We start from the raw sequence: 27,903 nt of genomic DNA on the forward strand, positions 1-27,903 counted from the left end.
TGTCAATCTTTCATCTATCACTTGCCAGGCATTGTCTCCGTCTTCCCCCCCTCCCCCCCCCCCCATCCATCTGAAGGGTCCCAGTACCTATCCATGGTCTGCAGAGATGCTGCCTGACCTGCTGAGTTACTCCAGCACATTGTGTCTTATTTTTGTAAACCAGCATCTGTAATTCCTTGTCTAATGGTATTGAAGTTATGTAGTTGCAAATAAATTGGAATGAAGTGTGTAAAAGAACAAACATTAAATTAGAGTTGAGTATTAGACAAGTGTAACGTGCCAGAGTTTTGTGCATTTTGTATTACTGAAGGTAAATCAATGAGAAGCAGTTGTATTCAACAAAGCACATACTCAAATATTCAAACTTAATGCAGAAACTCTGGGTGTTTGCTGGTATTCAATGACATGTTCTCATTTGACCTTGTAAAGATTATCGCTGCAGTGTTTGGAACCCATGCAGGCTGGGAGCGTTTATGCACTTCTTTGCGTGTTTGTTCATCTTTATGCCAAATAAATCCTGCAGTCTGGGGATGTTTTCAGAATTTGTTAACTCACGCTGTTCTAATCAAAGTCCTCGACATTTTCTTAGTTTTTGCTCGCTGCTGCTAAAATACTTCTGAAATTTCTCAAGCATCACCTTTAAATGAAGAATGAAACAACACCCATGTATATAATTTAATGCAGCCCCTTGCTAATAAGGAAAACTGATTTTGTATCAGAGGCAAGACATGAAAGAGATAAAGTCAATAAAATAACTAATCAGCTCATGACAGTTTTATGTTTTTCAATAATCAAAGGATTTTCCACAAATACATAGTCAACATAAACCATAAGACATCGGAACAGAATTAGGTCATTTCAGCCCATCGGGTCTGCTCTGCCATTCAATCATGGCTGGTCTAATCTTCCCTCTCAATCCCATCCTTCTGCCTTCTCCCTATAACTTTTGCACTTTCTAATCAAGAACCTATCAATCTCTGCTTTAAAAATACCCAATAGCCTCTAAAGCAGAGTATGGCAATGAATTCCACAGATTCACCACCCTCTAGCAAAATAAATTCCTCCTCGCAGTTGAACTACTATAAACTTGGTAAGATTCTATTGACTATATTATCAAGGCTAATATCACATGGTTAAATGTCAAGCTCTCTCACTATTCCACAAATATTTAGTCCCCTCCATGGTATATCCTCATTACATACGATTGCAATCACAGGTTTGAGTCATGGGATAAAGCTAAAATTACAGACTGCTCACAATGGGGAACGGCTCTTGTGAGATAAATGTATACAGTACTATCATCAGAGTTTACCAAACTAAATGGGTTTTTTTAAATGTTGCATCAACTTGATATGCGATTAGCATCCAAAAATATGATCAATATTATTCTTCTAAACTTGTGAAAAATATTTGGAGTTTCATAACAGTCTGAAGTGCTCAATTAAATTTATGACCCCATCTCATTCTTGCATCGGCCATGGCTACTCTTCTACTATGGTTTGGATGAGGAATGCCAGAATCTCCAAAACCTGACCCGAAACAGTCTGTTCATTTCATCCACAGCTGTTGCCTGACCTGCAGAGTTCTTCCAGCACCTTGTGTTTTGCTGATGCTTGCTGTGCCATAACTTAGATAATAGCAACTGTCCTATTATTCTACAGACTTATATATCTAATGCAAATTGCAGCCAAAATCTAGATTTTCAGCATTCAATTTTGATGGAATGGCAAAGTCGGTAAAGCTTTCCGTTTTCTACGTGCCAATCTGTCTATTATGTTAAAATGATTTTGGTTATTGAAAAATTACTCTGAATTTTATTCATTCTAATGATGTACAATACCAATTTTCAGCAACTTCTGTTCTCCAAAGGGAGCTTCTTAGCTATGCACAGCTCAATACAATCACTGAGATGGCGCCGGAGTGGGGTGACTATGCATGAGAATATTCTATCACCCAGTACAATTGCCCATCACTTTGAAATCTCTTTTCCACGTAAATCTTTCAGTCTTTCTCTTCGTTCTACCTTTTGTACTTATGTTTGGCTTAATAGTATTCTTGAATAGCATTTTCTGATTTGATTGGATAGCACCAAATAAAATATTTTCACTGTGTTTTGTTACATGTGACAATAATAAGACTTTAAATTTCAATTATATTTGACTCCTCTTAATATTCACAACTATCATTAGTCTTGGGTGGACTACTAGAAAGGACAAAAGCGCTGCAATGAAATTCAAAGAACAAAAAATCTTAGGCAGCTAAAACATTAACTGAGCAAAATCCATTTTAATTGTAGTTGGAAGAAATTCACTGAAGTCAGGATCTAAATTTTTAAGGTTTATAAAGGAATCAATGATGTGAGTGGGGAGCAATTACATTAAAGAATAGTTTAGAGAATCCTAAATTTATGTAACAGAAGCTCAAACTAACTATATTCTACATAAGTTGTAAAAGACCCATTATTTTATACAAAAGAATCAAACACCAGAGTCCTACCTTTCTGAATTTACTGAAGCATAAAATGAGGTGGCCTTAAAAAGATTTTACGGGTGACTGGCAGATTACAATATATCACTATTAAGAACAACTTGAAGAAGTTTGTCCATATAAAAAGGCACTTCTTCAGCCTGCAAGTCTATCTTACCTGGCCTTTCTCAGTTGCATGTACAGAACTATAGAACATTATTGACAACTTATTTTAACAAATAAAGGAGCAAATAAGACAAAATGCTGGAGTAATGTTGGGTCAGGCAGCATCTCTGAAGAAAATGGATAGGTGGGGTTTCAGATTAGCAGTCTGAAGAAGGGTCCCGACCCGAAACGTCACCTATCTATTTTCTCCAGAGATGCTGCCTGACCCGTTGAGTTACTCCAGCAGTTTGTGTCTATCTTTGGTATAAACCAGCATCTGTAGTTTCTTTTTGTTAAATAAGAAAGTCTTGTTTATTATATGATAAGGACAAGATCGCTCAGGAAGATACAATCCTCAGAACCTGGGCAACAGATTACGCCACTGCCTGTTGATGGAACTTTCATCCATTCACTGCTGTTGTGTCTCCAAACTATGCACATGACTTCTCCAGACTTCTTTTTATAGCCCTGACATAAGCCAATATTGTAAGTTGTTTGCATTCCCTGGGAATGTTCCTCACTTCTACAAACCTATTGTCGTCACCACTGCCCTCAAAATCCACATTCAATGCGTATAGAATGCAAGTTATCAAATTACCTGCAACCACTTTCCTTTCCCAAGTCCTTGAACAGGTTTGTACATCATAAATCAGATTCCACCTTTTCCAAAACTCAATGTCTAAATCCCTCCAGTTCCTGTCCTTGCCACCAGGGCAAAATAGCTCACATCAAAGAGTCACCGATGGAGTTCAACATGACTATGATCCTCAATAAATACCATCACTTAATTGGCTTATTATTCTTAATATTCACCTTCTGCACCATCAACATGGCACGAGTGCAAGAACTCACCAAAGCTTCTTTAAAAACACGTCCCAAACCTTCAATGTCTCCACTCACTATAAAAATAAGGGTGTTGAGTGTCTTCAAAATGCATTGGAGTTCCTTCTCAATTAACAGATCAAAATCTGGCAACTTCCAATCCATTTGCAATCAGAGATTTAAGGTAGCCCTCACTGTAATTTGGGTGTGCATGTTTGCCCTCATTCCAAGACTGTATTTAAGAAACTCTTGTAAGATGACGCACAAATTGATACTTACAAATTGAAAACATTAAAATGCAAATTGCTCTATATGGGTTGAAAAAATGCCACTTACCAGCTTGACCATGTTAAATAAAGAAAAATAATTGCAAAGAAGTTCTTGATGTTCAACCCATAATGATACATTTGTACGGTAGCTCTGAACAAGCTCCGCATTAATAACTTGATATATGAAGCATTCTATATTGGAGGATTGGCAGATGTTGTCTATTTAGATTTCTAGAAAGCACTTGGAAAAAGTGTTACAAAATGCCCTTTAGCAAAACTGAGGCGACTGCAGAATGCAGAGGGATGTGGTAAATAGGATTTTCAGACTGGATTCCTCAGGATCAATCCTCAAACACCACCTTCTTTCATACATTTTACTAACTTTTAGATTTGGATGTGTAAGGTGAAATTCTAAAATTATTTGATAACACCAAGATTGGAGGTTTCATTCAAAACAATGAGAATTGCAATAAATTAAAAAAGAACAAGGATATTCTGGCAAAATGGCCAAACAAACTTTAGATGGCATCAGTATCACGGTGAAATAGTTTGACAAAAACTAACAATGAGAGACAATACAAAAGGGTCAGCATCTGCAATTCTTTGTTTCTACGACAGATAATACAAGTTTAGTAACACAATTTTAAAGGACATACACAGGAAGAGAGAGACCCAAGTTGTCAAAACGTTTAATACTGACAGGATATGGTGAGAGAGAAAAAAAATAGTAAGACATGCATGCTCCTGGGACTGATAAATGAAGGCATGCAGTCCAAATGCAGGGAGATTTGGTCGAGTGCTTATTAAGAAAGGGTCAGGCTACAGGTGGAATACTATCAGTAAATCTAATGACAATTCCTTGGTAAGATAGGAAGTTTCTAGAGAGATGGTAGAAAAAGAGATGGTGGGGAGGAAACTGGAGGACCTGTACAAAACCCACACAGTGACAGGGAGAACATACAAATTCCGTCCAGATGGAAAACAAGTGGATGGTATCAAAGAACACAATGCCGTCCCAATTAATGGCCACATTCAAACAGTTCTAATTTGCTCCTCACATATATTTGACATAATTTCCCACTGTTTTGGAGTCTACAATATATAAAGGATGGCATTTGCATTTGACATCCTGAAATCCACATTTACATTGCAAATCACAAATCGACATAAACAGTTACATATATTCAGTCTTCTCTACATTTAATGGAAATGCAAACACCTATTTCATTCAACAGTGCAAATTTTGTTCCTTGCTTCAAGGCTGATTTTATTTTCTCCAGAAAAAAAGTCTGTTAGCAACCTCCTACACATTTATCCCATGGTTCAAAACCTATTCCCTTCAAATTTTACTCCATTTTGTGGCAAAAAAATCTTAACTAGAAAATTGTGCTTTTATAAATAACACAGCAATAAAAACTGCTTTTACGTTTAAATGTTTACAGCAATTTACTGACTTAGCTTTATTTCTTTTTGATATTCATCTGCTTTTTTTGCTAAAGGCAATGATTCCAGTTGACTCTATCCCACATGTCAGATTTTAAGCCTTAGTCCAGCGGAAAAATCTAATGACCATATGTTTTTTGTCCTCAAGGTACTATATAACAGACATACAATGTACCTACAATGACCTCTAGTGTTCCAAATCAGAATCAGTTCCTCGAGGTAGTATTTTCAAAAAAATATTAGTTTAATCTAACAGTGCACATCAGTTTTGTAAAAATTAGAATCTGCAAAATAGACAAACATCCACTATCTTTCACCTAATTTCTTCTTCCGTATCTGTTTAATTACCTGTGCACTGCATCTGTGATTACTAATAGAATTTTCTTGGAGATAGAAGGAACTGGAATCTTAGGCAAAACACCAACTGCTGAAGGAACTCAGCAAGTCAGACCGCACCTGTGGAGGAAATGGGCGAGTGACATTTTGTGTCGGGACCCGTCAGATTTTTTTATTAATCTGATCAATGCTGCTACTTGTTTCTACTTTCGCACTAAAGAAGAGTCCCCACCAGAAATGTCCCCCATCCATTCCTTCCACAGATGCTGCTTTGCAACATTTTCTTTTGCATGTTAACATCATTTTTCTTTGCACAGCCTTCTACAAGTTTAATTTTTGTTCATTCTCAGAATGATAAAATAGCTGGCAAGACCATTGTTTATTACCATATTAAATCAATGTTGTTCAGGTAACTGAACGTTCATAAGTTGTAGGAGGAAATTTAAGCCATTTGGCCCATTGAGACTATGCCGTCATTCAATCATGGCTGATCTATCGTTCCCTCTTAACCCTATACAAACCTCCAACAATGCACGAAAGCAAGGATTTCCAGTGTTACGGAATGCTTTAACATATGCATGTTCATCTTTATTTAGATTTCTTCAAATAAAAACCATTGAGGTAGAAATTTTTAATTCAAGATTGTTAGAAGTCAAAGATGTGATTGCGAAAGCTTGTTCGAAAATATTAAAACCCTCTGCTGTCTAATGTGGAATTGTAATCTATTTATTTTGCCTTCTGTACTAGTGTATAAATTAATGCTGCTTACCGACAATAGTCTCCACGTCACAGAACGGACTTCTCGTGGAACACCAGACCAGCTGTATTTCCTTAGATCTTCTGTTAAAATGAAAATGTACAACAGAAATTACATGAATAATTTCACAGCATTTTTTTTTGCCAATACAAACCTTCATGAAATAAAATAGTGCTGCAGGTTAGATGCCCGAACACTAAAAACAATGATTTCCCTTGAAGATACTAATTTTTGCTGAGTAATTTTATCGGCCTATTTCCAGTATTCCATTTCACTGAACTGGGAATAAGAAACGTAAATCAGCCAAAGGCAAGTTTTACTTCTGTGAACGCCAACAATCAACATAGTTTTTGTCACTATCACTAAAGAATTAAAAGTTAAAATAGGATGTGGATATTCGAGATGTAGAAACAAGGAACTGCAGATGCTGGTTTCACAAAAGGATAGAAAGTGATAGAGTAGCTCAGCAGGTCAGGCAGCATCTCTGGAGAACATGGATTGATGACGTTTCGAATCGGGACACTTCTTCGGACTTCAGTCCTTCAAAATTCAGACTTCAGTCCGAAGAAGGATCCCAACCTGAAACGGCACCTACCCATATTCTTCAGAGATGCTAGCTGACCTGCTGAGTTACTCTTTTGTTTAATGTAACATTCATTCTTTAGCAGTATTCTTCAATTACATTAAGCTGCATGTTGGATAATTCTATGAAAAAATTATCATTCAAATTATAGAACTCCCAATATATTAATGTACATCAGCTGAAATGTTCCTCAATTGTACCCACAACAACTACAGCTATAATAAATTAGCTACATGAAGTGGTTGGACAGACTTGGATTGTTTTCAGAACCGGAGGTTCTGGGGATACCTGATAGAAGTAGATAAAAATATGAAGCGTAGATAGGGTAGACATTCAGAACCTTTTACCAAGGATGGAAAAAACACAATCTAGAGACCATAACTTTAAGGTGAGAGGGGCAAAGTTTAAAGGAGATGTGCAGCACATGTTTATTTTACACAGAGAATGTCGAGTGCCTGGAACGCACTGCCAGAAGTGGTGGTTGAGGCGGATAGTGGCATTTAAGCGATTTTTGGATAGGCACATGAATATGCGGGGAATAGAGATATGGAGTATGCGCAAGCAGATAAGAGTTGCTCTTGGCATCATGTTCAGCACAGACATGGTGGACCGAAGGGCTTGTTCTTGTGCTGTACTATTCTAGTTAACTACTGTGCATTAAAAGATATGAAATACGCATATAATGAGATTCAAAGCAGATCCCTGATTCATTTGGACACAGGAATTGCAAATGCTGATTTACCAAAATAGACACAAAGGGGTGGTCAAGCAGCATTTTTGGAGAACACGTACAGGTGACGTTTTGTGTCAGGACTCTTCTTCTGAAGATCCTCTTCTGAAGAAGGGGCTAGACTCAAAACCTCACCTATCTATGTTCTCCAGAGATGTTGCCTGACCCACAAAATTACTTTAGCACTTTGCACCTTCATTCATGTCCAGGTATAAATTAGTTCTGAGTGCAACCAATTCTGTGATGTGATTAGCAGTGGTAATTACACCCACTTCACTAAATCTACAGGTTTTTTAATGCAAATTAAACATTAATAACCCACAAAGAAGGCCTTTCATTTATTTATTTATTTTATCTAGAAGTGGCACGTTCAGCTTTTAACCAGAATACCGCATTTGATTTAATATCACAATAAGGACATATGTTTCAGCAAATTTAGCTTTGGTTTCCAGATGGCGACATAATAAAATCAAGTAATTTGGAAGGCGATTCTTTCCTGCTTCTTGCGGAGAATTAACATATAATAAAATGTGTTAGTCATAATTCACAGCAAATTATTTTTCAACAAACTTGCAGTAATGACATTAGAGTGGTTAATAAGTGTGAATATCATATATCAACAATGCAGAGCACCATCTGTACTGAAGCAGGCTTCGGCCAGAAAAGTGGATTCTAAATTGATTAAAATGAAAATATATTTTAAAATGTCTACTCCTAAATCTCACATTTAAAAAAAGCACACCTCTGGACTGGCCCAAGGCTGTGGCCTGATGAGTTAACAACCGTTTGCTCTCCAGCTTCAAGACGCACTCTGAACCAGGTGGTTACAATTCTGCCTTGTAATCGGACTTCAAAATGGACTATTCTACCCAATATTACTAATGAATCCAGATCAACACAGAATACATAACAACGAAAATGTTTACACTAAATACACAGGAATATCTTTTCAACGGAGAATATGCAATTTCCTAACAAGTGGAGGCGTTGAATGCAGATAATATGAACACATATAGAAGGTTTGATCCATGCACGAGGAATAGGAGATCAAGTTTTGTGGAGAAAGAAAGAAAGAAGGTAATGTGGAGTAAAAGATTTATGTGGTGAATAAAATATGGCAGAGTCTGTCTTGACTGAACAGCCTGTTTTTGTACTGTTATCCAAAACAATTTAAAATCTTTAATGTTGCCACAGAAAAAAAGTTGTCTGGTTTATTAGACCTGGTCTAATATTTGATAAATGGGCGGTACAGTGGAGCTGCGGTAGATTTGCAGCCTTACAGTGCCAGAGACCCAGGTTCAATCCTGACTACGAGTGCTGTCTGAAGGAGTTTGTACGTTCTCCCTGAGACCGTGTGGGTTTTCTCTGGTTGCTCAGGTTTCCTCCCACACTCCAAAGACCTACAGGTTTGTAGGTTAATTGACTACAGCAAAAATTGTAAATTGTCCTTGGTGTGTAGGGTAGTGTTGGTGCACAGCGTTTGCTGATCGGCGTGGACTCGGTGGGCTGAAGCGCCTGTTCCTGTGCTGTATCACCAAACTAAATCTCCAACCTAAACTAAATTAGATGTCAATCAAAAAAATTCAGTAATATAAGTCACAGGTTATTGCAGTCATAGAATTTTAGGAAACGGGAGTTAAATCAATTCTGTTGAATGAATTGGGATCTTTGAACTTTAAAATCAAGGACTTTACAAGATCATTTGATTTTAACGTTATTTTATCTCAACCCTTTTCCAGTGCATGACAGTATAAAACCTTCTAGCAAAGTAATTCTCAGCTAAATAACGTCAATAAATTTGCAATTTAATTTTCATCTTTTCTTCATGCATACACAGCACTAAATGTGCTAAGACTCATGGCAAATTGGTAACCGCTTGGCATTAGTACAGTGGCAACAACAGCAAGATATTGAAGCCAGCGAGATATCATGATGTCAGTGAATGTGAACAAGGAACTTGTAAAAATCTCAACCGTTTGTAGATTTGTATACAATCAGAAAATGTACTCTACCTTGTGAATTAAATATCAATTTAACTTATTTTATCCTTAATTTTTAATTGCATCTGTATTATATTTTCATCAAAGCAATTTTTTATGTGTTATGAAAAAACCCAATATGTTTCAAAAACACTAAATATTCTGTTTGTTTCTACAACTATCCAGAGTACATTTGCATTAATCCTAATATAGTTTATTTTACTATACCTGACCACATTAAACCATTGACTTAAATTTTGAATTAAACAATAATCAATGCATTACACGCAAAAAAAGAAGTTCTTCAACAGACATTGTGTGGTAGTTGTATAATCGCACGATAGTGTCCAATTTCACCTAGACAATTTTGGAACAATCAGTTTTTTAACTACTTACATAGAAACAGAAAATAGGTGCAGGAGCAGGCCATTCGAGCCAGCACCACCATTCAATTTGATCATGGCTGATCATCCAAAATCAGTACCCATTCCGGCTTTTTCCCCGTATCCCTTGATTCCCTTAGCCGTAAGAGCTAAATCTAAATCTTTCTTGAAAACATCCAGTGAATTGGCCTCCACTATCTTCTGTGGCAGAGAATTCCACAAATTCAAAACTCTCTGGGTGAAAAAGTTTTTCCTCGCCTCAGTCCAAAATGGCCTACCCCTTATTCTTACACTGTGACCCCCTGGTTCTTCATACGCTCGTAGGAGTTTCACTCACAGCAGTTTGGCACAATTAGTTCCATTCTATTAGAATGCTGAGAGTGTAAATGGAAGAGGGGATGCAGAGAGTCCAGTGTTACTCCACTGATTAGATGCTGTGTAAAAAGGGCAATTCTTGCTGGCTTTATGTCAGCTTCATAAATCCAAGAAACACGAGGCTCCCAAGCGGCAGTGTAATGACTTTCTTCACAGATGTTCGTAAAGATCATAATTTATAACATAGCAAAAAATAATAGAATCATTAACCACTAACCTGTCAATAAACAAACAGATAGAAGAGAGGAATATAAATATTCCTCCATGGATGCTTACAAAATTTATACAGAATAAAACCAGTGAGGATTTTTTTGCAAGACTTCATAGGTGCATTCACGATTCTGAGGACTATGGTATTCTATCACAGAGGAAGATGAATTTACTTTTTTTTAAATAATGTGATCTAACTGCATCAAGAAAGCACTTTGTGCAGTTAAGGAATTTATTGACTTAGGTTTGCATACGTGATGTAACAATGGGACGATTCAAACTATTCAAAGAAATTGTCAAAATCTGCCTTCAACATAAATAATTTATGCATTGTTTAACTATTTTCCACTTCAATTCTTTCCTTTAAGTCATCTTATACAATGCCTTTCTTCCCACACCTTAGCTTCTTTAACAATATTTCTTAATATGCTGGCCTTCTGTTTCTCCAACCTTTGTATTAATGTTTCAAAAATGTTCGACTGTATCACATTGTAGTAATTTTGACGAGTCCCATTTAAGCTTCAAATACATCAGTCTACTTCCTTGGATTTTAATTTATACAAAGGATCTTTGATAAATTTAGAGTTTATAGAGATACAGTGTGGAAACAGGCCCTTCGGCACACCAAGTCCACACCGACCATCGATCACCTGTACACTAATTCTATGTAATTCTACATAAGGGCAATTTCCTCGTCTAAGGTTGAGAACTCCACGAGTGTTTCAGAATTGGCTCGAGCCACCATATTCCTCACTACTGAGCAGATTGCTTTTGAAATTTTATGTAAAATTTTAGTTCACTGCTGCACTGTGAAATCTCCTCAAAGCATGCCTACTTTGACAAAATTCTCCTCTGAGGAGAGTTCTGTGAGACCCTCACTCACTGCTCACCCTCTGTGATTCCCACTAATCTCCTGCTCTTCAGCCATATCATATCATATCATATATATACAGCCGGAAACAGGCCTTTTCGGCCCTCCAAGTCCGTGCCGCCCAGTACATTAACACTATCCTACACCCACTAGGGACAATTTTTACATTTACCCAGCCAATTAACCTACATACTGACAGACTCCCTACTACATGTTCTGACAGACTCCCTACTACAGCTGCATGAGTTTTCTCAGCATTCTCCAGCCTGAAGAAGGGTCTCACCTCGAAATGTCACCTGTCCAGACCTAAACGCGCTACCATGGCCACGTGTGTTTTGTTAGCACTAGCCCAAAACGTCGCTTGTTCATTCCCTCCACAGATATGGTCTGACCTGCTGACTTCCTCCAGCACTTTGTGTTTTGCTGTCTCAACACGAAATGTTGCCCAATCCTTCAATCCAAAGATGCTGCCTGCATTTTATGTCTCTATGGTGTAAGCCAGCATCTGCAGTTCATTCCTACAAATTTACATTTACTTGGTACTCATCTTGATATCATGTCTTCACTGTCACAAAGACATTCGAAGTGGAAAGCTAAATCATATGGAACGACCAAAGAACACCATAAGAAGTAATTTGGCATCCAAAAAGCAAACAAAAAGTATGCCCTCAGGGGTTCAGAACATGGAGCTCACGGAATTTTAAAGCAAAGTCTCATGGATATCAGGTTTTCGAGAATCGCACTTTGCACCAGCTCTGCAGTCTTACATTTTCACTTCCGTTTTCTGGCTCCTTCTTCCACAAGGAGAAACTTAGGAAGACAATGAAGCAACAAAATCCTAGGATTAACTCTGCCAGCTGCCTGTCATATCCAGAGTTCTTTCTTCCCTTCAATCTGCCAACTCTCCTGTCTTTCCTTCCCCCACTGGCACTATCTCACTGTGTTTATGGCACCATGGACTGTTTGTGGATTGCCAAAGTTCTCATTCTTTCAGTGTGAAGCAAAAATAGCACGCACTCATAAGCCATGTGAACATAAGTCATATCACATCAAGGCACAACGCAATCCTCAACTGAAACCCAAGTGCACATTTCCAACAGTGAGAGCTGGCCAGTCGTCAGAAAGAGGAACCCAAGCAAATTATTCTTCCATTTAACCATTCACATAGACTGATTGAAATAAAGACACAGGAGACTGCAGATTCTGGAATCAGTAGCAAAAAAACAAACTGCTGGAGGAACTCAGTGGGCCGAGCCGCAAATGGGAGAGGGGGTCGTGGTTGGTAAATAAGGAATTAGTAGAGACTAAAAAACATTTGTATTAATGAAGCAAAATGTTACATTACTGGAAATATTAACAAAATACGGTAAAAATTCAGCAGGGTTGCCAACATATGCTGAGAAAGAAACAATTAATGTGCAGGAAAGAACTGCAGATGCTGGTTTACACCAAAGATAGACACAAAATGCTGGAATAACTCAGTGGGTCAGGAAGAGAAAAGGAATAGGTGGCATTTCGGGTCGGAACACTTCTCCAGACTGAAAGATACAGAAGACCAATGTTTAAAGCCAATGACCTTTGATGAGAACTGGAAAGAGAGTAGCGAGTAAAAGAGAATATTTGCAGGAAAGTGCAAACTGCAGCAGAGATTAAATGGCAAACAGGATGATTGGACGAAACCAAAGATGTTCATAATAGTTCAATGTCCACCCATCTGTCAATCAAAACTACTCTCGTCTGTATCCACCTATCATTTGCCTGGTTTTGTCCCACCCCCACTTCTCTTCCAGCTTCCAGCCCTCTACTACAATCTGTCTTAAGGCTTCCAACCAGAAACGTCACTCATCCACAGCCTCCAGATGCTGCCTGACCCGTTGAGTTACTCCAGTACTTTTTGTGTAAACCAACATTTGCAGTTCCCCATGCCTCCATAATAGTTGAAGATTGAGGAGTATTTTGCATTTGGTGTCAAAGGAATCAAATTTCAATGAGCAACTGTGGAGATGAATGTATATCAAGCCAATGATCATTAGTCAAATTGGAAGACAAAATACAGCTAAACATCTTTAAGATAAAATAAGGCGGAAAGGAGGGAATGGGAACAAAATGTTCAGTCTATGAAAGGATGGAAAAGAGGACAGACCAAATGACCACAAAAGATCAGACTTTAAACTTTAGAGATACACTGGAGAAATAGGCCCTTCGGCCCACCGGGTTCACACCGACCAGCGATCACCCCATACACAAACAGTATCCTACACACTTGGGACAATTTTACAACTTATCAGAGCCAATTAACCTACAAACCTGTGCGTCCTTGGAGTGTGCAGAGAAACTAGAGAACCCAGAGAAAACTCGTGCGGTCATATTGAGAACATACATAGAGAGAACATACAACATACAAACGGCACCCATAGTCAGGATCGAACCCGGGTCTCTGGTGCTGTAAGACAACTACTCCGCCACTCTGCCCTAAAAACACAAAGCAAGAGCAATCCCCCGAAGAACTCCTGTAACAATATGGTTAGGCTGAAATGATTGACTGCTATTAATCTTTATGCAAGATCCGACTCCAAGCTTAGAGTGTCGCTCCCTTAATAACCATTGATGTCATTATCACCAAGATTTCTTTATACCTACACTTGATCAAATACTACACTCACATAATTTTTTAAGTCAGTTGATTGGTCAATGCTGTGGATCGAAATGTTGTGGGTTTAGGGACAACATGGTTTTAGAGACAGGATCTCTGGATTTAGGAGCAGCAGAAGATAGATGCCCTGTGGAGTCACTGTACTGAAACAGCTAGGTGATGTGACTACAGCAGGAATGGTTTAATGGTTCAATGGTACTTTGTCATGTATACCTAGACACAGTGAAATTTTTTATTTTGCATACAATTCAGTAAAATCATACTATAAGTAAGCACAACCATAAATAAGTACAAAAGTGCTATGATTGTAGTGTAAGAATAGTAGACTTCACCAGGGCAGTACACAAAGAGTTGCCACGTTTCCGGCACTGTATTGAGACCTTCAGGTTTTGAGCTCTTAAAATAGAGTCTTATCTTGGCCTTAAAGGTCCGTTGTGCTGGCGGTGGCGGGTTCGTATTGCAGGTGATGGCCTGCCCTGGCGATACTGTCGATTTCCTCCATCGTCGCTCCGTGCCGCTGCAGGCAACATCCGATCTGCGCACTAGTCCAATCTCCGTGGAGCCTCCGTTCTTGTTCGATCCACGCGATTCCCAGAACACTGCAGAGACTCCAGCAGCTCAGTGAACCGATACGTCTACCCGCCATTGCGCTGTCCATTCACCTTCCACAGCCACCGCTGACAAGATCTGGGAGGGTGTCTGAGGAAAGAGTTTCACTGGCAAAGGAAAACCTAGAGACCACACCAAGGAAGAAGTCGGCAGTAATACAAGGAGACGAGGCTATGATGAAAACCTGCAAAGGTTTTTGTTATATTTATTGTCCTGGGCCTTGAACTTTGAAATGCTGAGCATCTCTCAGAAAGGAGCAATTGGTGCAATCAATTGGCATTTGATACTGCAGATTGGATACTGACTAGAGTAATAGAGACTCATACAGTTTGGAAACAGACCCTTCGGTCCAAATTGCCCACACCAACCAACGTGGTCCTACCTACTCCCACCTGCCTGTGTTTGGCACATATCCCTCCCAACCCGTCCTATCCATGTATCTGTCTAAAAGTTTCTTAAACGTTGCAATAGTACCTATCTCAACAACCTCCTCTGACAGCTTGTTCCATACACTTACCACCCTTTGTGTCTAGTCTAATAACTTTGGCATTTTCCAAGTGTTCTTAGTCTACTTTTCAATCGTGCAGACTGAAAGGAATTGGTTGATTGGTTTCTATGATGATGGAGATTAAGGCAGTCACGATGAATCATCATTCACTCCTTTAGTCTCCAGCACAATTAACATCACGAGTCAGAAACCATCACATTCATTAATACTTTCTGCACTCACCCAGCATCCGTAAACACCGGGCTGAACAGATGCCAAGGAAAGACCAGTCTTCAATAACTGTGACATATGAAGATCACCAATTTAATAAATCCAGTAAATTTACTTTGCAGCTGCATGTGGCTGAGTTTGCAGAAACAGCAGAACAAAGCATCAATATAAAATTAGTTTATTCTTGCATGAATGCATCATTTTTCATATGCAGGTACCACTCCATAATTTAAAATGCAGTATCACAGATGTTAGAAATGTAAAGGAAAATGCTGGAAATACTCAGTCAGTTAGGGACGGTTTATCAAGATTGAAAAGAGCTCAGGTTTCAGCTCAACCTGCAGTGTTTCCAGCATTTTCTATCTTTACTTGCCTTTCCATAATTGACTGACAAGAAATAAATGAGCTCCTGAACTTAGAGCAGAAACAAGGAACTGCAGCTGGTTTACCAAAGAAAGAGACAAAGTACTGGAGTAATTCAGCGGGTCAGGCAGCATCTCTGGAGAACATGGACTGCTGTTGTTTTTATGGTCGAGACCCTTCTGCAGACAGCTCCTAAATTAATCTTAATCTGTTATTTAATATCTTTTTAAAAAAATGACTGAAGTCAAATTTTGGACATTATCGAAACAAATAATTGCCTGAATGTTAAAAAGTGTATGTTTGTAAAACAGCAGCAAAATAATTTAAATATTTAAATCCTGTTACTTTTACATTGACAATAGTCTGCAAAATATACCCACTGAAATAAATTGGTGCTTGTCATAACTTTATACAATTGCAGCAATGACAGTATACCAAAGATTGTATTTATTCAGTCCTTACAATAAAGTCCTCTCCTCCTGCCACCACTTCATGAAGGCTGGAGTGATCGATCTTCACGCTAACCAACAACAGAGAGATCTTAAAGACATTTCAGTTTAATTAGTTGTTTGTTGAAGTAGTAATATAAACAGATTTGTATTTATCCAAGCTTTTCCCTCGTCATAGGTCTGGAGAACTATATCTTGTCAAGCTCCTCCGAGTCTGAGGTATCCCGTCTCTGCATTCCTAGCTCTGATTCCTCCCAGTACATTATGCCTATCTTTGTATTAATCTCACAACAACCCCCAAATGTCCCAAAATAATGCAGCAAGATAAAAAATCTAATGATATGCTAAACAGCTAGTACAAACACAAATGGCTCCTACACACCGGCCCCTAATTGCTCTACGTATATAACGAAACAATTATTAATCTATATACTAAAACTCTCGTTTGTTTGTTTATTTGTGATCGAACTACAGCCAAAACGGTACATGATAGCGTGACATTTTTAGGCCCACCTTACTCACCGTCATCACTTTAATGGTAAAACAAGTAGTTTTATTGAAATCGGTGTTATATTTTTAAAGTTATTCACATTTTAAAGTTTAAATCTATCTCCTCGGGAGGGAGGGAAGGAAGAGGGAGGGAGGGAGAGGGAGGTGGGGGGGTGGGAAGGGGGGGTGGATAAGGGGGGTTAAGGGGGATGGAGAGGGGGAAGAGGAAGTGGGGAGGGGAGGGAGGGGCGTAGGAGAGGGTGCTGCACCAATGCAGGAGAGGTTTGGGCCCAACGGGTCCACTTGGTCTAGTAAACATTAAAAGGAGCCATAAAAACTTCACACATAATCAAAATTAAAAGTATGCACTATATGTTGGCATCTAATCTACTTTAGTGATTCTTCAACCTGGTGGAGGGTTAAAGTACCACCTTATTATCCCTTGCAGAAGCATAGCATCCTGATCTTGTCCTGATTCAAGCTATTGAATGCTTCTCTCAATTCTCTTTCCGCTGCGATGAAATTTGTGCCATTGTCTGATCTTAAAGATGAAACGACCTCGTCGACAAATGAATCGTCATAATGCATTGAAGTAGGTGTCTGTATCAAATGTATATGCAACTTCAAGATGTACTGCCCTGCTTGCCATGCAGGTGAAGATTACACCATACCTTTTAACAAAACTTCGTCCGCTTTTGATCTCTATAGGACCGAAGTAGTCCTACATCTGTAAATGGAGGCTTGTCTGGTAGAATTCTCACTGGGGCAAATCTGACATCTTTTGTTCCCCAACTCTTCCCCGCTGTCGTTTACACACAACGCAGTCTGTTATGATTTTCCTTGCAGCGGAGTTAGCTTTTACAATCCAGTATCTTTTAAGGAGACGAGGCAGCATATGATTTCTTCCTCCATGACCGAGCTGTTCATGGATATGTCGTAACAGTAGTGTTGATATGTGAAGGTCCTTCGAGAAAATAATAGGATGCTTAGCCTCTTCAGGCATCGCTAGTCTATTCAGGCGACCGCCTACTCTCAGAAGTCCATCATACGGCACCGGATCCAGTTTGTACAAATGACTGCTTCTTTTGATGGTATTACCACCACTTGGTAATACCACCACTTTCTGGTGCTGATAGTTCTTCTTTGAATCTTTGTCTTTGACTGAAAGAGATAATTACGCTTTCTGCCTGGGAAAGATCTTCAGGACATAAACATTATCTGCGGAGCGTTGCTTTAAAGGTTTGCATCTCCTTTTCAACCTTCTCTTTCAGTTTGCCAGGATCCTTTTCAAGGCTACTCACAGCAGTCTGAATTTCCTTTCTCTTTTGAGTCTGCTGCAAGAGTATTGTCTTTACTTTAAGAAGCCAAGCTATGGCAGTCTTCAGATTCCTCCACGAAGAGAAATAGGTGATCAGAGAGTGTGTGGAGTTCAAAGGATCCTTGACAATTCATTGTAATGTCTTGTTTGATTTCTGGATCATTAGCAGAGATTGCAGATTCCAAGTGAGGTTTTGGCCATTCTCTGTCTCATTTACCGAGAAATTCTGGTCCTTTGATCCATCTATTACAGCTTAAGAAGCGGTCTGCTGTAAGTCCTCTAGATGCTTCATCTGCAGGATTCTCCTTTGTGCTAAAATATCTCCATTGTGATACATCAGTAGCATCCCTTACAAAAAAGATTCTGTTTGCTACAAATGTTTGAAAGCGTTTGGTTTCGTTGTTGATGTACTTAAGCACCGTTGTGCTCTCGGTTTAGAAGATGGATTTGTCCAGTTGAAGCTGTCATTCTTTTTGCAGCATTGTGTCAACTCTTGACACCTAGGACTGCAGCTGTGAGCTCCATCCTGGGAATATTCATCTGTTTCAATGGTGCCACTATGGATTTTCTCATTATGAATGCAATATGCACCTCTTTGCTATCGTTTTCCAGTCTTAGATATGAAACAGTACCGTGGCTACTTTAGCTGGTGTCTGAAAAGTGGTGCAGCTGTGCATATCTGATTTGACCTTGCAGGCTTCATGCACCGGTCCACTTTAAACTCCACAATCTTGTTGAGATCTGCTAGCCATCCCGTCCATCGCTGAGAGAAGATTTGGGGTATGTTTTCATCCCATCCAAGTTTCTCCTTGCAGAACTCCTGCATAATCAGCTTGGCTGGCAGAGCAAATGGTGCTAGAAATCCTAAAGGGTCGTATATAGAGCTGACTACAGACAAGATGCCACGTCTCGTGCATGGTCGTTCCTGTACAGAAATTCTGAACTTGAACACATTAGTTTCAACGCACCAGCGCAATCCCAGTGCTCTTTCCATTGGCAGATTGTCTTTGTCCAAGTCCAACTCCTTGATCTCTTTGGTTCTGTTTTCTTGAGTAATGGATGCCAATATAGAACGGCTGATCCACCATGACAGCATGAATCCTCCAATTTGGCAGATTGCAGTCAGGTCTTATACCGTCTGAACTGCTTCCTGTTCCGAAGACATGGATTTTAAACAATCATCCACATACAAGTTTTTCTTTACCGTGTTTGTCACCTCTTCAGGGAAGCGAGCTTTGTTGGCCTCAGCAGTTTTTCTTAATGCAAAGTTTGCACAACTTGGTGACAACACGGCTCCAAAAAGATGTACCTTCATCCGGTATTCAACAAGATCTTGTTGTACATCACCATCGGGCCACCACAGAAATCGCAGATAGTCAACATGCTTTTCTGATACCTTGACCTGATGAAACATTGTTTTGATATCAGCCATCAAAGCAACCGGTTCTTGGCTGAATCTGATGAGAACTCCAATGAGTGAGTTGGTTAGGTCCGGACCTTGCAGCAGTTGGCAGTTACGTGATGTTCCTTTGAAGACTGCACCACAGTTAAAGACCACTCTTACAGTTCCTTTCTTTGAGTGATACACCCCGTGGTGAGGGATGTACCAGAGTTCCCATCACTTCAATTCAGCAGGTCCACTGGTACCTTTTCAGCATAACCATTGTTAATCATTTCTGTGAGGAAAGAAGTATATTCATCATAAAACTTCTCATTCTTGCCAAACTTGCATTTCAAGCTCTGGATGCTCTGCAACGATTATTTGGCCTGCTGGCGTTTTCTTGCTTAAAAAGTAAGTCTAGACAATAGTGTCCATCTGTCATCCTTGCTGAACGATTCATAATGTCCAAGAACTTTACCTCTTCTCTGGACATTTCCTCCGTTTCCTTGCTGGTTCTCTCACTGAAGTCGTGATTGTATTGTTTGACCAGAAGCTCCTCTAGGTTTGTAATGGATATTCGATTGACAGCAGTAGCAGGGCATCCATTTCCATCCCTGCTGATTGGGTTCTTCTCAGGGGACCATAGATGACCCATCCCAGGAGGGTTTTCACAGCGTATGGTCCATCCCCTTGGCTTTTGACCAGCTCCCAAGGTTCCAATACCTTTGAAGCATTTGTCCCGATGAGTAGGTCAATGCCAGAGACTATTTCAGGAATCTTGATATCCTTCAAGTAAGGCCATTGTTTCAGGTCTTCTTGTCTGGGAATGTTTAGCTGGGAAACAGGCATGGTCTTATGTGTGAACACATCCGATAGTTGAATAAAATCATCTTAGTCCAGCCTAGATATTTCCAAACCTGAGATAAGATGACTGGTCACAGGCTTCACTTGATTCATGATATGCAGGAGAATCTTGGTCCTTTGTCCTGAAATGTTCAGCCTTCTTATCAAAGTTTCTGTGCAGAAGGTAGATGAACTTCCATGATTCAAAAATGCATATGTTTGCAACACTGTACTCCCCTTGTGGCTCTTTACTTGTACTGGTACAATGGAGAAGATGCAGGTTTCATCACCAATTTGCCCACACGTTTGAGATGGGAGAACAGCATCACTCGCAATTGGCTTTTCCTTCTGTTCTGTATATTCTGGTTTCTTTTCTTTGTCCTTTTGTTTAATGTGAAGTATTTCAGGATGATTTTCTTGCCCCTGTGATTCTACAGGTTTTGCAGTCATTGCAAAACTACTTCTGGCAGTTTGCGCCTTTTTTTTCTATTTTACATATTCTAATAGTATCCGGTTTCTTTTCTCTATCTTTTCAATTAACAATGCAATATCTTTCAATTGTTCTTTCCTTCTTCTCAGTTGTTCTTCTTTTATTTTCAACTGTCTTTTCCTTTCTTTCTTCTTCTTCTTCCTCAATCTCACGCTGGCTTTTCAGGGCAGCAACCCATTTCAAGAGAACTGAAGGAAAAACCATTTTCCTTTACGGAATCCTTTCTGATGTTGCCACCTCGTGGCGAAAACATCAGATCTAACCACAGACACACTTGTACATCACTATCCCTTTAAGACCCATTGACGTAAACTCGTATCTTCACAAGAATTCAAAACAAACTGATATCTTGTGATGCTCAACGTCACTTCTCTGTTCTCAGCTTTCCATGGTTTTCAGGAGCAGTTTTTCAATACAACTGAAATACAGCTTTTCCAATAAAGCTTAATGCTGTACTCACTTTTCCCGCTGGTTTTCGAAGTTTGCAATCTCCGTTAGTCAGATTAGCGTAGGTAATGACCCTGTCCAGTCTAATTCGGCTTCAAGGTTTTTGAAATAAAACAATCCTTGTTCCGTTCAGTCACTTCACAAGCTTCAGTCTCACTCATAGGACCAATTGTTAAATTAAACGGCTGTTTAGAGACAGGCTTTACTTTTTTCACTCATAGAGGATAGTTCTTACTTTTTGTGTAGTGGCAACTTCAGTCCTTACAATAAAGTCCTTTCTGCCTGCCACCACTTCACGAAGCCTGGAGTGTTTGATCTTCACCCAAACCAACAACAGAGAGATCTTAAAGATGTTTCACTTTAATTAGTCGTTTATTGAAGTAGTAATATAAACAGATTTGTATTTATCCAAACTTTTCTCTCATCATAGGTCTGGAGAACTATATCTTGTCAAGCTCCTCCAAGTCTGACGTATCCCGTCTCTGCATTCCCAGATAGTACCTAGTTCTGACTCCTCCCAGTACATTATGCCCAAATATGTATTCATCTCACGACAACTCCCAAGTGTCGAAAAATACTACAAGATACAAAATAATATATGCTAAACACAGCTAGTACAAACACAAATGGGTCCTCCAACCATAAGTATAAGTGTCTCAACCCCAAGTCACCAACACATCTCCAAACTCCTGAACCTAGGAATTAGCACCCCTCTCTGCAACTGGATTTACGACTTCCTAACCCACAGACCACAAAAACAGGGAGGATAGATGACACAATATCCTCCACGGTAATTCTCAACACCAGTGCCCCGCAAGGATGCATTCTAGGTCTCTAATTATATTCCCAATAACTTTTAGCAATTTCTACAGATGCATCATGGAACGCATTCTATCAAGATGCATCACGTTGGTTTGGCAACATTTCTGCCCAAAACTGCAAGAAATCGCAAAGTTTGTGATTGGCCAGTCCATCGTGCAAACTGGCCTCTACCCCATTGACTCTACCTGCATTTCACACTGCCTCAGGAAAGCAGCTAACATAATAAAGGACCACTTGCACTGCAGGCATTCCCTTTTCTCCCCTCTTCTGACAGGCAGAAGATATAAAAGCTTGAAAGCATGTACAATCAGATTGAGGAACAGCTTCTTCCTTGGTGTTATCTGAACTTTTAATGCACCTCTCATGAGCCAAGAGTATAGTCCTGATATTATAACCTTCCATTTTGCAGCCAAAACAGAATTGTTTTTAATTCTGTATTATTTCTGTAGCTGTAACCCTATATTCTGCACTCTGGTATTTTTCTCTTTACACAACTTCTTGTACTTATGTACGATTTGATTGTACTTGTAGCATGATTATGACTAAATTGCACACAGAATAAGGTATTTCACTATTTCTCTGCACATGCAACAATAAACCAATACCAAATAACAACCTATTTAGTGTATTTCATCATACCACCGAAGAGTATAATTCATATACAACAGCTGAAATTGACTATTCAAATCAAGTAGTATTCATGGGCAGAACCTACTCAAAACCATTTAGTATATAGAAATATCTTCTTTATTGTTTGTGCGAGTGCGTGAACTAACCCTACAGAATGTTAGACATGGAGGTGGTGAAATCCATCTTTCTCATGCTTACACCTTTTCCTAAATTATAATAATGAGACTGCCATGTAGTATGCTTTACATTTCAAGGTTGCTTCATTCCTAATAACAAGAAGGGAAGCAAAATTTACAATCAGCATCTGATAGCTGCTTCTTGAGCTTGCATTTCTAAAGATGGATAAACAGTTTAAATTCATTATATTAATGACACTGGAGATATATCCACACTGAGGCAACTTCAGCTTAGTCTCAAATTGTCTTCCTTCAGCATGCTAGCACCATCTTGTGTCACATTCAAGAATTATCGTTTCTTTATCAACGGGCTTGATCTACAGAAACAGCTTATTAATTGAGATTATCACAGTTACTGCTGGAACAGCAATTCAACTTGAAATATTTCATGCCCTGAGAAAAAGCTGAAGTAAATGACAGATTCAAAAAGCATTTCAAGTGCAAGTGAGAATGCAGTTTCCTGATAATTTTTCCAGTCATCAATCTCAGTGACAATGCTCGCATGAGCAAGTCATCCCTGACAAGTTTGCATTCAGTCTCCTTTTGTATGTGATTAGACTCAAGTAATTGAAACATGAAGAAAATAGGAGTTGAAGTGCAACAGCTGTGCTACCCTAAGCAATACTCCCAAGAAAAGCTCATTAACCATCACATTCTAGCTACAGAGAAAGAGATTAGTGTTCTTCCAATCAACCAAAACAATGCAAGCTAATTCAGAAAATAAAATTATCATATTTGATGTCCATTTATGATCTTCGCCAAGTATTTATAAAGATAGTGGGAGAATCTAGGACCAGAGGTCATAGCCTCAGAATTAAAGGACGTTCCTTTAGGAAGGAGATGAGGAGGAATTTATTTAGTCAGAGGGTGGTGAATCTGTGGAATTTATTGCCACAAAAGGCTGTGGAGGCCGTCAATGGATATTTTTTAGACAGAGATAGATAGATTCTTGATTAGTACAGGGGTCAGGGGTTATGGGGAGAAGGCAGGAGAATTGGGTTAAGAAGGAAAGATAGATCAGCAGATTGAATGGTGGCTTCGGCGGAGGCTTAGGCGCGGGCCGCGTGGATGTCGGAAGTTCGCAGCCCCCTGGGTGGGGGCCGACATCGGGAGCTCCGGCAGCGGCAGCGTGTTCGCCCGCCCCGAATCGCGGGGCTTGGGTTGGCCCGCCGAGGACCTTTCACCATCTGGCGTGGCCTGAAATAGGCTGTGGGATTTTTCTCTGCTCGGCGGGGGCTTCAATGTCGGGAGTCACGACCGCCCCGACGTGCAGCGGCAGCGTCTTCGCCCGCCCCGGATCACGGGGCTTGGGTCGGCCCGCTGCGGACCTTTCACCATCCGGCGCGGCCTGGCAACTTCAACAGCCTGACCGTGGGAGAAGACGGCAGGGGAAGAGAAAAGACATTTTGGCCTTCCATCACAGTGAGGAGTTGACTGGAGGAGACTCACTGTGATGGATGTTTCTTTTTTTTTGTATTGTTAAGTCAAGTCAAGTCAATTTTATTTGTATAGCACATTTAAAAACAACCCACGTTGACCAAAATGCTGCACATCTGATTAGGAAAAAAAAGAAACATACAGTGGCAGGCAGCCAAACACAACGGCGCGGCCATCTTGAACAAAATGTTTAACTAAAGCAGAATGGTGTCCCGCGGCCGTGTTGGTTTGTGGTTGTGTAATTGCTTATTTTATTGCTCTTACTGTTCGACTGTGGGTGACGAAATCTCGTCCAAAAGACTTGTTTTTTTTGGATGACAATAAAGGTAATTCTGATTCTGATTCTGAATAGACTAGATAGGGCTGAACGTCTTCATTCTGCTCCTATCACTTATGTAAATACTGGCAGCCACTGACAAAAAATAATCATACTTAAATGCTAAATATCTATTAAATGTAGATGAATGCAAATTGAAAACCTTACTCTGAAGCAAAAAAAAAGTTGATAAACCACAATATCCACTTTGGCGGCACAAACAAGGAGGCAGATTAATATCTCAATGGTGTCAGATTAGGTAAAGGGGAAGTGCAACGGGACCTGGGTGTCCTTGTGTACCAGTCACTGGAAGTAAGCGTGCAGGTACAGCAGGCAGTGAAGAAAGCTAATAGCTTGTTAGCCTTCATAACGAGAGGATTTGAGTATAGGAGCAAAGAGGTCCTGCAGTTGTATAGGGCCCAATTTAAGGAAGGACATCCTTGCTATTGAGGCAGTGCATTGTAGGTTCACGAGGTTAATCCACGGGATGGCGGGACTGTCATTTGAGAAAAGATTGGAAAGACTGGGCTTGTATTCACTGAAGTTTAAAAGGATGAGAGAGGATCTTGTAGAGACGTATAAAATGATATAAGGACTGGACAAGCTAGATGCAGGAAAAATGTTCCCAATGTTGGGGGAGTCCAGAACCATGGGCCACAGTCTAAGAATAAAGGGGAGACCTTTTAAAACTGCGAGAAGAAACTTTTTCACCCAGAGAGTTGTGAATCTGTGGAATTCTCTGCCACAGAAGGCAGTGGAGGCCAATTCACTGGATGTTTTCAAGAGAGAGTTAGATTTAACTCTTGAGGCTATGGGAGAGAGTTAGATAGAGCTCTGGGGGCTAGTGAAATCAAGGGACATGGGGAGAAGGTGGCCTACTGATCGTGGATGATCAGTCATGATCACAATGAATGGCGGTGCTGGCTCGAAGGGCCAATTAGCCTCCTCCTACACCTATTTTCTATGTTTCTGTTTCTAATACTGAGAGATTTTACTCTCCAGACGTTACGAACTGCAGCAAAGGTAATGCAAGGTATGTTACCTTTTGGTACACCTTTAATATGATATATACACACAATACAGACTGCTATATAAATCTGTAACGGTTAGCTGCACTGCACTAAAAAACCTGCATTTCTGACCCCAAAATTTGTTCCATTAACTTACCACAGGTTTTAACCAGCAAAGTTTAGTTAAACTTCTAGATCTCTTTTGTAGTTTTACACAGACTGCTTTTTTGTATATATAGAAACTAACAAAACACTGGATTACAAAAATAAAAATCAGATTGCAAGAAATGCTCCAGAAAATTATAAAACAAAACATATTTCTGGTCTCTTAGTACTAATTTATAAATATTTTAAAAATATTTATAGAAGTTTATAAATGCTCTGCTTTAAAGTTTTCCTTATATTGTTCTGTCTACTTTGATAATCATGGATATTTCAGTCAACTCAAATTCATTTTCACTGGTACATGAAGATTACATAGAAGATCTGGTTGTCACAATATGTAATATTCGGGGTAGAAAATCCAGTTTATGAAGTTATGGATTAGTTGGTATGAATGTAGCTAAGAAGCTGAGGTAATCATTGCACAAAAATATCATGGTATTGTGGTATTGAGAAAACTATAAGGAAAAAAAACATGTTGAAATGGCATTCATTAAGTTTAAAGTGAATAAACATACTTTTCAGTTTTGTAACATTATATTGGGAAAACGAATGGAAAAGAAAAGAGATGGGAAAGGGGGCAAAATGTGAGAAAAGAAAGAAAGGCAAACCGTGAAGGAAATAAAAGGCAAAGACAAATGAGTAAAAGATTGAAAAAAGAGAGAGACGGAAAAGGAAAAAGAGAAATGAATTAATAGACAGCGAGAAAGTTAGCAAACAGAAAGAATTCATCAGAAAAGCCGATTCCTCCAACATACTGTATAGAAAGGGAAAAAGTTTGTTCTTGATGACATACGTTTCACTAAAAACAATGTCGTGGATCCCACCTCTTGATGAACTTACCCAAATCTGTATGTGCACTACTTAAAAGCTGCCTGAACTTTTCCTGGCGAGACTTTTCTCTGATAGTCATTGGTGGTGCCCCTGATGCATTCTGATCTGAAATTCTTGCCACTAATGGAATAACAGGCCGCATAGGGAGTGACTGCTGTTTCTGGAGCGTTATTCTGCCTAGAATAAAAATAAGGTCAAAGTCATTATCTTTAATAAAACATTGAATAAAACCCATTTCATAGTAAAACAAAAGATTAGGTTACCTTACCATAACCTGCTTCTCCTATTTCAATGGATCTCTTAAGGAAAATGTTTACATTGCCACAGTGGTGGTTTTTCAACGAGAATAAATTACACAGAAAATACTACAAATAGCAATATGGTCAATTCTTAAGCACTTCAAAATGGTGCACACCAATATCACCTGTATTTCAGTTGTAGCATCGTTGGTCATTGGAATAAGCTGAAATAATGCCATTCCTGTCTCGGCAAGGCCACCAGCATAAACAAGGACGAGTCTCCTCCCGATCACTTCCTATTCTCCCCTCGCCCATCAGGCAAGAAGTACAGAAGTGTGAAAATGCATACCTCCAGATTTAGAGACAATTTCTTCCCAATGTTAACAGGCAACTGAACCATCCTACCAACATCAGGAGAGCGATTCTGAGCTGCTCTCTACTTCATTGAAGACTCATGGCCTATCTTTAATCGGACTTTACTGGACTTTGCCTTGTACTAAACATTATTCCCTTTATCATGTATCTGTACACCATGGATGGCTTGATAGTAATCATGTATCGCCTTTTCACTGGCTGGTTAGCACGCAATAAAAAGCTTTTCACTGTACCTCAGTACACATTACAATAAACTAAATTAGACTAAACAATATCAAATTAAATCCACTTTTCACAAGACGGTGATTACCTGTCCTTTGGAAGGTTATTGGCTATCATTGTTCCATCACCAAATGTGGTTGTGTAGTGAGTGCTACCTCAGAGCACTGGCCCAGTTTTGAAGGACCGCGGCAAGAGCAAGTCAACAGCAGATGGTGAGTGACTCAGCCCGAAGGGCAAGCCCACAATCCCTCTATGTAAAATTATCAGTTACCGATGGCAACAATGACAAGTGAGCACTGTATAGTCCCTGAAGAGACAAAGTCCCATCATCATGCAAAGCAGAACCTCCATCATATTTTGTGGCTCCATCATCAAAATAACATGTATTCAGTTCAAACCTTGCATGAACTCATAATCAGCTGAATTATATTCCACCACAGTGGCATAGTGGTAGAGCTGCTGATTTACAGCACCCGAGACGTGGGTTCGATACTGACGATGGGTGCAGCCTGTACGGAGTTTGTACGTTCT

General features: G+C 39.5%; 1 protein-coding gene across 3 annotated transcripts in view; it reads right to left on the minus strand.

Moving 5' to 3' along the window:
• LOC144605450 (TBC1 domain family member 22B-like) overlaps nucleotides 1–27,903 on the minus strand; it is a 187,687-nt gene that overhangs the window by 114,515 nt on the left and 45,269 nt on the right. For all 3 annotated transcript variants that reach the window (XM_078420722.1, XM_078420721.1, XM_078420720.1), the window contains 2 exons: nucleotides 26,546–26,713; nucleotides 6,271–6,341 (listed from right to left, as the gene is read on the minus strand). In XM_078420722.1, coding sequence (XP_078276848.1) covers nucleotides 6,271–6,341; nucleotides 26,546–26,713 — 239 coding nt within the window. The remainder of the gene's footprint in view (nucleotides 1–6,270; nucleotides 6,342–26,545; nucleotides 26,714–27,903) is intronic.

Source organism: Rhinoraja longicauda, chromosome 24, assembly GCF_053455715.1.
Source record: "Rhinoraja longicauda isolate Sanriku21f chromosome 24, sRhiLon1.1, whole genome shotgun sequence".
Classification (NCBI taxonomy): Eukaryota; Metazoa; Chordata; class Chondrichthyes; order Rajiformes; family Arhynchobatidae; genus Rhinoraja; species Rhinoraja longicauda.